General features: G+C 39.1%; 1 protein-coding gene across 4 annotated transcripts in view; it reads right to left on the reverse strand.

Moving 5' to 3' along the window:
* akr1a1b (aldo-keto reductase family 1, member A1b (aldehyde reductase)) overlaps positions 1–13,240 on the reverse strand; it is a 51,720-nt gene that overhangs the window by 18,310 nt on the left and 20,170 nt on the right. For all 4 annotated transcript variants that reach the window (XM_069938785.1, XM_069938784.1, XM_069938788.1 and 1 more), the window contains 3 exons: positions 10,763–10,914; positions 10,254–10,449; positions 4,803–5,002 (listed from right to left, as the gene is read on the reverse strand). In XM_069938785.1, coding sequence (XP_069794886.1) covers positions 4,803–5,002; positions 10,254–10,449; positions 10,763–10,914 — 548 coding nt within the window. The remainder of the gene's footprint in view (positions 1–4,802; positions 5,003–10,253; positions 10,450–10,762; positions 10,915–13,240) is intronic.

A 13,240-nucleotide genomic window follows, 5' to 3' on the forward strand; every position in this document is an offset into this window, starting at 1 on the left:
TAGGAGGAACTAATAAGAAAGATTTATTTAAATCTAAACATAGATGGGAAATTAATCTAGACCAGACTATTACTGATAAAAAATGGACCCAGATATGTTTTGATAGTATGCAAGGCATTATTAACAATATTTCAGTATAATTTACAGCACTAGTTATATTTAACCTCACAAAAATGTAGCAAATTAAAATCTGAACTGTCTGATAGATGTTTCCAGTGTAAGCAAGATGTTGCCACTTGTATACATGGTTCTGTCTCAAATTAAATTTCTTTTGGACAAACTTAATGGATTTTTTTGCAACAGATAACAGGGATCCCACTTCCCCGAGATCCTATGTTAGTTCTATTTGGTAATTTTGCAAGTGTTCATCTGGAGTGGTTTCAGAGAAACTTTTTGAAAATTGCACTAGTAGCTAAAAAAAATGTATTGCAACTATGTGGAAGTTAGAAGCAAATTTAACTATGGATTGATGGCATACTGAAATGATTAGCTGCATACCTTTGGAGAAGATGATCAAGTTTTGAAACTTTACTTATAGAAGGTGGTAAAAATAAATTTATTTCTGAAATGTATAAACTGTTACAAAGTAAAATGCCTAAATTACATATTCATAAATCAAGATTGAAATGGGAAGCAGATTTGAGGGGTGGGAGGAGAGATGGCAGCGCGACTCTGGTGGGCGAAGGGGTGGGGAGAGAGACGCCAGCGTAAATCAGGCAGGCGAGGGGAGGGAGGTAAAATTTTACCCCCTTTTCCCCTTTAAAAATGGGGGGTGTCACATTATACACGAATATTTAAGGTAATTTACGTGATAATTATCTTTTTTTTCCCTAAAGTATGGAGCCCCTATTTGGACTATATGAGCTTAAAATGTTGAATTCTCTGAAGCTCGTCGTGGTGGTGTTGCTTTGATCCACGGTGGTTTAATGTATTTTTTGATGTCAAATCTCCATTTTCTTTCTTTGAGGGTGGGTATGGGAGGAGAGGGTTTATACATAGTACATTTAAATTTTTTAATAAAGTAGTCAAAAAAAGTATGCAAAATTATGAGGCATATAGAGTAGGTTTTTAAACTTAGGGTAGGTGAGATACAAATTAGAGCAGATGGGTTAAGGGTGAAAGAGTCAGTGAGGATCAGTAACTTCTCATCACTGACAAATAACCAAGGCTGCATGCTTAGCCCACTGCTCTACTCTCTTTCGCTCTCTATAAACCCATGGATGTGTGGCTAGGCACAATTCAAATGCCATCTACAAATTTGCATATGACATCACGGTTGTTGGCAGATCACAGATGGCAATAAGGAAGTGTACAGAAGGGAGATAGATCAGCTATTTGAGTGGTGTCACAATCTTGCACTCAGCATCAGCAAAAATAAGGAAATGACTGTGGACTTCAGGAAAAGCAAAACAGGTGACGCAAACCAGTCCTCATCGAAGCAGTGGAGAAGTTCAAATTCCTGGGTGTTAAATCTCTGAAAACCTATTCTGGGGCCATCATGTCAATGCAATCATGAAGGAGGAGTTTGAGAAGATTTGGTATGTTACCATAGACTCTTGCAAATTTCTACAGGAAACTGTGGAGCATTCTGACTAGCACTGTCTGGTATGGAGGTACAAATGAACAGAACAGGAAAAGGCCACAGAGGGTAGTAAACTCAGCCAATGCCATTTATGAACATTAGTCTTCATTCCAACAAGGACATCTTCAATAGGTGGTGCCTGAATAAAGCAGCCTCTATCATCAAGGACTGTCACCACCCAGGCCATGCCCTTTACTCACTGCTACCATCAGGAAAGAGGTACAGGAGCATGAAGACACACACTCAATGTTACAAAATTAGCTTTTTCCCCTCCATCAGATTTCTGAATGGAGAATAAACCTGTGGACACTACCTTTGCTGCTTCACCAATTATTTTTTTTAAATCTTGCATTTATGGAATTGCAATTTATCTAGACCAATATGTCGAGGAACCAACTCGGGAGCAGGCCATTTTAGACTGGGTATTATGCAATGAAAAGGGGCTAATCAGCAATCTTGTTGTACGAGGCCCTTTGGGTAGACGCGATCACAATATGATTGAATTCTCACTCGACAAGGAGAGTGAAGAAATTAAAACCGAGACTAAGGTCCTGAATTTAAATAAAGGGAATTATGATGGTATGAGACGGGAGTTGATTAAGATTGATTGGGTGGTGTTTATGGGGGGGGTTGACGGTAGATAGACAATGGAAATCATTCACAGATCTAATGGAAGAATTGCAGAAATCGTTTATACCGGTTTGGCATAAAAATAATCCAAAAAAGGTGACTCAATGACTCAACTGTGGATAAAAAGGGAAATTAGAGACAGCATTAGGTCCAAAGAGAGAGCATATCAATTGGCCAAAAAAAGTACCAAATCCGAAGACTGGGAGCAGTTCAAGATGCACCAAAGGAGGACAAAGGGATTAATCAAGAGGGCAAAAATAAATTATGAAAGTAAGCCTGCTGCAAATATAAAAACCGACTGCAAAAGCTTTTATAGATATGTCAAGAGGAAAAGATTGGTGAAATCCAGAGTAGGTCCCTTGCAGTCAGAATCAGGGGAATATATAATGGGGAATAAGGAAATGGCAGACCAATTAAATTCTTACTTTAGTTCTATTTTCACAAGAGAGGATACAAATAACCTCCCAAGGATGTTGGGAAACATAGAGACTAATGCAAGGGAGAAGCTGAAAGAAATTAGTATCTCTAAGGTCATGGTCTTGGGGAAATTGAAGGGATTGAAGGCCGATAGATCCCAAAGGCCTGATAATCTACATCCTAGGGTACTTAAGGAAGTGGACATTCAGATAGCAGATGCTTTAAAAATTATTTTCCAGAACTCGATAGACTCAGGATCAGTACCCATGGATTGGAGGGTAGCTAATGTTACCCCACTATTTAAAAAGGGGGGCTAAGAGAAAAAGCAGGGAATTATAGGCTGGTGAGCCTTACATCAGTAGTGGGCAAAATGATGGAATCCATTATTAAGGATGTAATAGCGGAGCATTTGACTAGCAGAGAAGGGATCGGACAGAGTCAACATGGATTTACAAAAGGTAAATCGTGCTTGACAAATCTATTGGAATTCTTTGAGATGGTGACAGGTAAAATAGATGGGGGAGAGCCAGTGGATGTGGTGTACCTGGACTTCCAAAAGGCCTTCAATAAGGTCCCACATAAATGACTGGCATGCAAAATCAAGGTTCATGGGATTGGGGGCAAGGTATTGATGTGGATTGAGACTGGCTGGCAGATAAAAGACAGAGAGTTAGGATAAACGACTTGTTTTCTGAGTGGCAGGCGGTGACCAGTGGGGTGCCACAGGGATCTGTACTGGGACCCCAGCTGTTTACAATTTACATTAATGATCTAGATGAGGGGATTGGATGTAATATCTCCAAATTTGCAGACAACACTAAGCTAGGAGGGGTTGTGTGCACTGAAGAGGGGTTCAGGAAGCTCCAGTGTGATTTGGATAAATTGGGGGAACTGGGCCGATACATGGCAAATGCACTACAATGTGGATAAATGTGAGGTTATCCACTTTGGTAATACAAACCGGAGGGCAGATTACTATTTGAATGGCAATAGATTGGGAGATGGGGAAGTACAGAGAGACCTAGGGGTTCTTGTGCACCAGTCACTGAAGACGAGCATGCAGGTACAGCAGGTGATTAAAAAGGCAAATGGTATGTTGGCCTTCATATCAAGAGGGTTTGAGTATGGGAATAAGGATACCTTACTGCAGCTGTACAGAGCCATGGTGAGACCACACCTGGAGTATTGTGTGCAGTTTTGGTCGCCTTATCTGAGGAAGGATGTTCTTGCAATGGAGGGAGTGCAGAGGCGATTCACCAGGCTGATATCTGGAATGGCAGGAATAACTTATGAGGAAAGATTGCACAAATTGGGATTGTACTCGCTGGAGTTTAGAAGATTGAGAGGGGATCTCATAGAGACATATAAAATTCTGGCAGGACTGGACAGAATGGATGCGGAAGGGATGTTTCCAATGGTGGGGGAGTCCAGAACCCAGGGCCATGGTTCGAGGATAATAGACAAACCATTTAGGACAGAGATGAGGTGGAATTTCTTTACCCAAAGGGTGGTGAATCTATGGAATTCATTGCCACAGAGGGCAGTAGAGGCAGGTTCATTGAATATATTTAAGAGGGAATTAGATATATTTTTTCAGTATAAGGGAATTAGGGGTTACGGAGAGAAGGCGGGAACGGGGTACTGAACTTTAAGATCAGCCATGATCTCACTGAATGGCGGAGCAGGCTCGAAGGGCCGAATGACCTACTCCTGCTCCCATCTTCTATGCTTCTATGTTTTGCACCATATTTTGTACAATCCTGCTGCTGCAAAACAATACATATTATGATACATGTTCATGACAATAAACCTGATTCTGAAGTGTTCTCATCCTACAGTATATGCACTCAAAATAGTTGAAAAATATAAGAGAACAATTAGTATTATCAGTTGTAAAAATTGTAATTAAAATGGGTAGGCCCTACAAGTAGCAGACCCATATCTATGTGGATAATTTTCCTTATTCCATTCTCTTTCATGTCCAATTACTATCTAAATCTTCTGGAATCATGTCCATAAAAATACACAGTAATGCGTTTTTCAAAATGAATTCTTCACAACTATTATTGTTGGTTGTTATTTTACAAAACAAATGAGTATGCTATCAATCTTGTTTACTTTAAGTTCTTTTAAGATTTATGGTAACTCAAAATAATTTTGTAAGATCTTGTACCTGAGCAGCACTTGAGCAGGAGATTTTCCATGTTTATTAGCTATAGATTTAATGTTTATATCTTCAAGTAACACTGGTTCACCAGGGGCTTTCCACATTCGATCGGAGGAACCAAGGGGACTATAGGCAGTCACTATCAATCCAAGTTTCTGGCAGTGTCTGATCAGCTCATTCTGGGCCAAGTATGGATGGCATTCCACCTGGGAATGACATAAAGAAATACCACAGGTAATATCATTAAGACTTTTATACAGGATCTAAAAAGACAATTTTAAATACAATTAATGTCAGAAGTCTTGAATAAGAGAATTAAGTAAATAGATTTTTTCAACTACCCACAAATCATTCTGATTAGTTGGTTATGGTAATTATTTGATCATAGGAACCTTGTGTGAAAAATAGTATCAACATATACATATTACCATTTATCACAATTCTGAATCTCCAAAGTTCAAATTTATTGTCAGAGTACATACCACCCTGAGATTATTTTTTCTGTGGGTCAGGCAGAATTTCTAATGATCAGTAACTTTAAAACTGTTCTCAAAAAGAAAGAACTGTAAACAAACTAAAAAAAAAAATACAGAAGCATAAATATTCAGTAATAAATAATGAGCAAAGTACATAAATGAGTCTCTGAATGAGTTTGTTGTTCAGGTGTCTGATAGTTGGGGGGTAGCAACTGTTCTTGAACCTGGAGGCACGAGTCCTGTGGCACCTGTTCCTTGTTCGTGATGGCAACAGAGTGTGCCTGCACCTTTATTTCATTACTCTAGATTTCATAAGAGCAGCAGTTAGCAAAGCAGTTAGCTCAATGCTATTACATGCTAGTGCCCCAAGTTCAAATCTGTCACTCTAAGACATTTAAACACAAAAGTCTACAGACCCTGGAATTGTAGTAAAAACACACAAATGGTGGAGGATCTCAGCAGGATTTGCAGCATCCCTAGGAGCCAAAGATATGTAATCAATGTTTTGGAACTGAGCCCTTCTTCAAGGTAGAAGTAGAAAGAAGGTAGATATCTGAATTAAAAGACTGGGGAGAAGGGAAAAATGAGCAGGGGAGGAGTACAGACCAACAGACAAAAGGTGTTAATTAGATATTCATGATAAACAGGAGAGAGGAAAGGTGAGAGTTAACTGGAGGAGGTGGGAGGTTCTGTGAAGGATGAGCTGAGGGAAAAGAGAGATCGAGAGAGATCCATCCCAACAGAAACTGGTCAATGCTAATGCCATCAGTTTGTAGAGTGACCAGACCGAATAATGCCATCTTTCTCCTTTCCCCAGGTCTGCTTCCATAAAACAATCCTCTCCCACCCCCCCCCCCTGTCAATTCTCACATTTCCTCTTTCCCATGTACCGTGCATACCTGCTCTTCACTCATACCTTGAGGAAGGGCTCAGGCCCAAAACTGTGAGACCTGCTGAGTTCCTGCAGCATTTCTGTATTTTTTCCTGAAAGGAGAGTGTGCATTCTGTGTCTGGATTGGTTTCCTTTGGATACTCCAGTTTCCTTCCACGATCCAAAGATATATGGGATTAGTAGGTTAATTGGTCATGAGTGCATTTGATAGCACTGCTCATGGGCAGGAAGAGCTTCTCACTGCGCTGCATCTCTATATTTAAAAGTTATACAGGTACACGATCCTTTAAACGGAACCCTTGGGGGACAATGTGTTCAGAATTTTGGATTTTTCCAGATTTCGGAAATCCCACCCGAATTGTGTTGCAGTATCCACCCCCACCCCCTTCCAGTTGCCAGGCCCGCCTCCCCCGACTGCCGGTCCCGCGGCTGTCTCCCCTTCCCCCAACCACTGGTCCCCACTTGCCGGATTTTGGAGCTTTCCGGATTTTAGATGTCCGGATAAAGGATCATGTACCTGTACTTTATTTAAATACATCGACAATCATTTTGTTAGACTGTCAAGAGTTAAAAAATAGAGATAGCTACAGTGCCCTCCATAAAATGTTTGGGACAAAGACACTTTTTTTCCTTTATTTGTCCCTGTGCTGCACAGTTCTACATTTGTAATCAAGTGTAATTAAGGTGCACATGCTAGATTTTATTTGTATATATTTTAGTTTGATCACATAAAAATTACAGCATTTTTTATACTTAGTCCCCTCATTTCAGGGCAGCATAATGTTAGGGACGTTTGGCTTCACAGGTGATTGTGATTACTCATGTTTAATTGCTTCACTGGTGCAGATATAAGAGAGCTGGGCTTGCTTCTAAGATTTTGATTACATTTGGAATCTGTAGACGTCATTTTTCAACGAGAGGACCAGTTGTGCCAGTGAAAGTCAAAGAAGTCATTATGAGACTGAAAAATAAGAATCAAACAGTAAGAGACATTGCCCAAACCTGATGTTTACCCAAATCAACTGTTTGGAACATTGTTATGAGAAAAGAGCGTACTGGTGAGCTCAATAATCACAAAGGGACTGGTATTCCAAGGGAGACCTCCACTGCTGATGGCAGAAGAATTCTCATCATAATAAAGAAAAATCCCCAAATGCATGTCTGACAGATCAGAAACACACTTCAGGAAGTGGGTGTGGATGTGTCAATGAATACTGTCTGCTGAAGACTTCATGAAAGAAATACAGAGACTACCCTACAAGATAAAAACCACTAGTTAGCCACAGAAAGGATGGCCAGATTAAAGTTTGCTAAGAACTATTTAAAAAAGCCTGCAGGATTTTGGAAAAAGGACTTGTGGACAGATGAGACAAAATTAACCTGTATCAAGTGATGGCAAGAGCAAAGTGTGGATTTGTAAAGGAACTACACACAATCCAAAGAATACATTTGCCATAGTTTACATCTTGCAGTGTAGCCTCCGTTCATGAGGCCTTCTGTGGACAGAAATCACTGACGTATCCACACCTACCTCCTGAAAAATGTTTCTGATCTGTCGGACATATGTTTGGGGATTTTTCTTCATTTTGATTGTAATTCTTTTGCCATCAGCAGTGGAGGACTTCCTTGGAACACCAGTCCCTTTGCGATTACTGAGCTCACCAGTACGCTCTTTCTTCATAACTATGTTCCAGACAGTTGATTTGGGTAAACATCAGGTTTGGGCAATGTCTCTTACTGTTTGATTCTTATTTTTCAGCCTCATAATGACTTCTTTGTCTTTCACTGGCACAACTGGTCCTTGCACTGAAAAATAGCATCTACAGACTCCAAATGTAATCAAAATTTTAGAAGCAAGCCTCGCTCTCTTACACTTGTACCAATGAAGCAATTGAACATATCGGAGTACATTTTTTGGAAAAAACATCTAACATGTGCGTTGTATGCATATTTTACAAACCAGGAATCCCACCCGGGCATTATATGTATGTGCACACTATATGAGAATATTTTTACATGTTGAAAGAATGCGCACAATTAATAGCGGGCATGGGCAAGTCAAACTGAGAATTTATCGTGAGCGTGGGAATATAATAGCGTCAATGAAAGAAAGCGCACAATTTATAGCGGCCATGGGAAAGACGTGCCGGTAATTTATAGCGAGTGTGGGAATGTTATAGCGAGCATGAGAATATAATAGCGTCAATGAAAGAACGCGCACAATTTATAGCGGCCATGGGAAAGACGTGCCGGTAATTTATAGCGAGTGTGGGAATGTTATAGCGAGCATGAGAATATAATAGCGTCAATGAAAGAACGCGCACAATTTATAGCAGGCATGGAGAAATTTTGATCTTGGGAATCTCTTTGAACTGAATGCCATGGTATTCCAATAAACAAGACATTCTGGCTAATTGCCCAGACCTGTCCCTGAGGGAGGAGATTAATATATCAAGTGCCTCTGATTTGAGGCATTAGAATTAAAATCCTGCCTAAATCTGAAGCTGTCTTCTCTCCAAAGCTTGTTAATGGTTGCAGCAGGATATATAATGGTTGATTGACACATCTGGGAGAAGTTGACTGAGTATTAATTGTGGGAGATTAACTGTGGCAAATACTGGTATGTGCTTTGTCTCATGTCCTATTTAATGCAAATTGCTTTTGTCAGTTGGAATTTAGAAGACTACACCTGCACGGTATAGATGTGTGTGTATTATACAAAAATATTTTTACAAAATTTATGATTTTCTGTGTATTGTGTGTGTATATATGAGTGAAAATATGATACTCACAACCATCTATGAAGTCATTAACCTGAAATAAAGATACTATGCATAAAGTGTCCTGTAATTTCTACATGATCAAACCAAAATGTACACAAATAATCTTGAATAAAATCTGGTATGTGCACTTCAATTACAAATGTAAAATTGTAGAGCACAGGGGCAAATAAAGGAAAAAGTCTCTTTGTCCTAAACATTATGGAGGGTACTACATTTCTTTAGAAAAATACTATTTAATACAAATCTAATTTGCAATTCGTAACTTTGGGATGCAAGCTTCAGCAAGCCCCCCAACCTCACAGCTGTAATGGATCTTTGACTAACTCTCTGACAGACAGTGAAAATGGATAACAACATCTCCTTTTTGATCACATTCATCATCAATGCTACACAAGCATGTGTTCTTAGTCCCCTGCTACATTAATGTTTATACAGTTAAACACAATTCCAATTACAATCTTCAAATTTTCTGATGACACCACAGTAGATAGGCAGCTATCAAATAATGAGACAGAATACAGGAAAGAGAATGAAAGTCTAGACATAATGCCAATATAACAACCTCTCTTTCGAAGTCAATAAAACAAAGATCATTGACTTCAGGAAAGAGGGCAGAGTCTACACCCTTGTCTACATTAATGGCACCCGAGTCAAGAGAAGATAGCTTCAAATTCTTAGGAATAAATATCACCATTGACCTGATTTGGGATAAACACTCTGACATGACAGTCAAGAAAGTGCACCAACATTCTGCTTTCTTAGATGACTACAGAGGTTATTTAGGTAACCGTTTCTCATCAATCCCTGCAGGTCCAACATCAACAGTATACTTGCAGGCTATTACAGCATAGTATGGAATCTGCTCTGCTCAATCAGGAGCTACAGAAAGTAGTGAATGCAGTTCAGAACATAATGCGAAGTTCTCTCCCATCCATGGACTCATCACCCATGCCTGGAAAGGGAGCCAATTTCCCTCTCATCTACAGCCAATATCATCAAATGACCTATCACAGCACGGACACATCTCTTCTCCCATAGGGGAGAAGACTTAAGAGCATGAAAGCACACATCTAAAGGCTTTAATTTCTTCCCCACAGCCATCAGGATCTTGAATGAAACCCATAACAACTCTCATGCAGCCCTTGCTTGGTGCCAATTGATCTTCCTTTTCCATGTAATCCTATATTTTTTAAATATATTTCTATTTGGAATGTTAGAGACAACCTGTTAGGTTGCTTGCAAAAGAAGAAACCTTTCCACTATTCTTGATTTTTTTTGATAAAAACTTAAACTTTAAATTTCTCACCTGTAACACTGCAGGTTTGATCGTAGCTGCAGAAATAACATCATCTATCTGTCGACTATTGAAGTTTGATAGTCCAATAGCTTTCACCAGGCCCTTTTCCACCAATCCCTCCATGGTTTTCCACGTTTCCTTATAATCAATATAATCATACTGCATTGAGCCATCTGGATTCGTTGGAAAGGGGCTGCCTCCTTTTCTGTTAGCAATACAAAATTCATAACTGAAAACACGAACAATACACATTATGGATACAAAGGAATAAAACTTGTTAAAATGATTTGTATAAACTGTTCACAAACTCACATTGTTCCAGATACAATGAATACATAACCAATGTTAGGATTCTATGTAAAACTTTTAACAAGCCTTTAAAAGTCTGCTAAAATTTGTTAAAAATAACATTTCCACCCCATGCATTTTATTTACAGAACTTAAGCACTTTATTCTAAAATAACCCAACCACCCACCCATCCCCACAAGAAACTTAAAAGGTATAAGCTATACTTTACTGAAAGGCATAAGGCCAGTGTATAAGGTACAAATCCAGATAAGACAGCTTCAGATCTTCCAAAGATTTGCGACAGGCAGGCTCCACATCTTCGGGATGATGCTCTGTATTCCACAGTTTGGATGTTACAAAAAGTTCTTCACGTTTTACCATCTGCAAGAGAAAATGTGTGTGATACACTTCAAAACCCTTTGTTAGCTTGGATACCAGGAATCAATTTCCAATCATTTTGAATATTGTTCTCCACATCTGAAAACAAAACCACCATAAAAAAAAATAAAGAGTTGATCCATCACAAATTAAAACTGCAAGTACTGGAAAATAGAGTTAACATTTCAGGTTGATGAACCTGATCAAAATTGCAAGTTAACCTATAAGATGTAATTGAAATTTTAAAAATGATTTCCAACCTGAATTTCTAATTGTCTTTAATTCAATTATATCATGCAATATAATGAATACTTTTGTATAATTGGGCACAATTTACCATAATTCAGGAAATGAGAAAAGTTTGCATTGCAAACAACATCAGATTCAGATTATTGTCAGAGCACATACATGATATCAAATACAACCCTGAGATTCTTCTCTGTGGGCAAGCAGAACAACCACTTATTGGTAGTGCAAAAAACCTGTACACAGTGTATATATGTAAACAAATAAAGAACTGTATTGAGATAACACATATAAACAAACTGACTGTGCAATCCAGAGAGGATTTTAAAAAAATAAATAAATGCACAGCTAAAAGTCCTTAAATGAGTTCCGGATTGAATTTGTTGTCGAGGAGTCTGATGGTGGAGAGGTAGCAGCTATTCCTGAACCTAGTATTGCCAGTCTTGGGCACGTGTACCCAGGGCCGGTCGTGATCGATATCGATCTTTGATATAAATTTTGCGCCCAAGGCAAAGCCAAATACTTGCACCCCCCAAAAAAAATTGCCAACTTCAATTTTCAAAAACAGATATTTTGTAGAAAAAATAAAAAGCACAAAACTTGAAACTGCTGAATTTATTTTAAATTGCAAGAATAAGTAATACATTAATCTTTGATTATTTTTTGGCACACACATCATTTTGAACTAAAGGGCACTTGCTAGAATGCATACCTCCACCAAGGAAAACACATTAAAACCTTTTCCTTCACACAACTTTAAGTCTTATATACCTTAACCAACCTGTCACATTGGACAATATTTTGCTTACAGTCAGACAGAGAAACAAATAAAAAAAATAGACAAACCAGGCTAAAAAATGTCTCCTCCTTGTCGGCAGTAATAATCTTGTGAATTGCATTGTTAAAATTTAAGTCTCATGAAAGTTTCAATTTCAGGCACATCAAAATCTCACTTTGCCAGATTTGTCACCAATTCAATCAGTTCAAGTGCTGATGCCTGGGTACGTTCAATTGATATATAGTCATTGCAAGCCATCTCGTCTCTGTTGCAAAGTTGTTGAATGTATTTAAGTTTTTAGAATTTTGAGGTTTGAGAATCGTTTAGCAATGTTCACAGAAGCTAAACATATACCCCTGCACACAGACTTAAAACCTCAGATTCTAATCTCCAAAACTTAATGCCTACCTTTTTACACATCTCAGTGGGATATTTTCTTGCGTAGTTTTAATACGTATTCCAAAACACTGATTATTATCAATTGTTGTTTCTGCAATGGTTATACAGTACTAGCAAAAGTACCAAACAGAAATAAAGCCTACTTTTCCTGTTCAGGGACACAGAGTACTTGCGCAAGTGCAAGGCAGGGACAGTCATTCTGAAGTTTACTTACTTTGTGGCTTCAACACCGGTTATTCCCCGATGCCCAATCTAGCTGGGGTGGCACTGAGAAGCTTCCGAATTCATGCGCTTATTGTGGATGCGCCAACTGAACTACCATATGCGAACCAATCAACCCCAGGACAGCAACCTACTGCACATGTGTCAGCCGGCATTTGTACATGCACACAAAAATAAAGATGGCTGCACCCAGCCAATAGACCCCAGGGTTACCAAATAATAAATACACTTTTGCACATTTGGTCCCTACACCAGACATGTGGGCACCCTGACAATGCCCCCCCTGGCCGAATGGTAGTATTGGCCCTAGTTATACTTCTTTCCTGGTATCTCTTTTCTGACGGCAATAGTGAGAACAGAACATGTATTGGGTGGTGTGCATTCTTGATGATTGCTGGTGCTCTCTGACAGCAGCATTCCCTGTAGATGATCTTGATAGTAAGGAGGGTTTTGCCTGTGATGTCCTGGGCTGTGTTCACTATCTTTTGGAGGGCTTTGCGCTCAGGGTATTGGTGACCCCATATCAGACCGTGATACTGCTGGTTAGCACACTTCCCACCACAAATCTGAAATTTGCCAGCGTTTCTGGTGTCATACTAAACTTCCATAAACTCCTGAGGAAGTAGAGGCACTGGCATGCTTTCATGTAATTAGTGTGTTTGCTCCAGGAAAGATCCTCCAAGA

Source organism: Narcine bancroftii, chromosome 5 (assembly GCF_036971445.1).
Source record: "Narcine bancroftii isolate sNarBan1 chromosome 5, sNarBan1.hap1, whole genome shotgun sequence".
Taxonomy (NCBI): Eukaryota; Metazoa; Chordata; class Chondrichthyes; order Torpediniformes; family Narcinidae; genus Narcine; species Narcine bancroftii.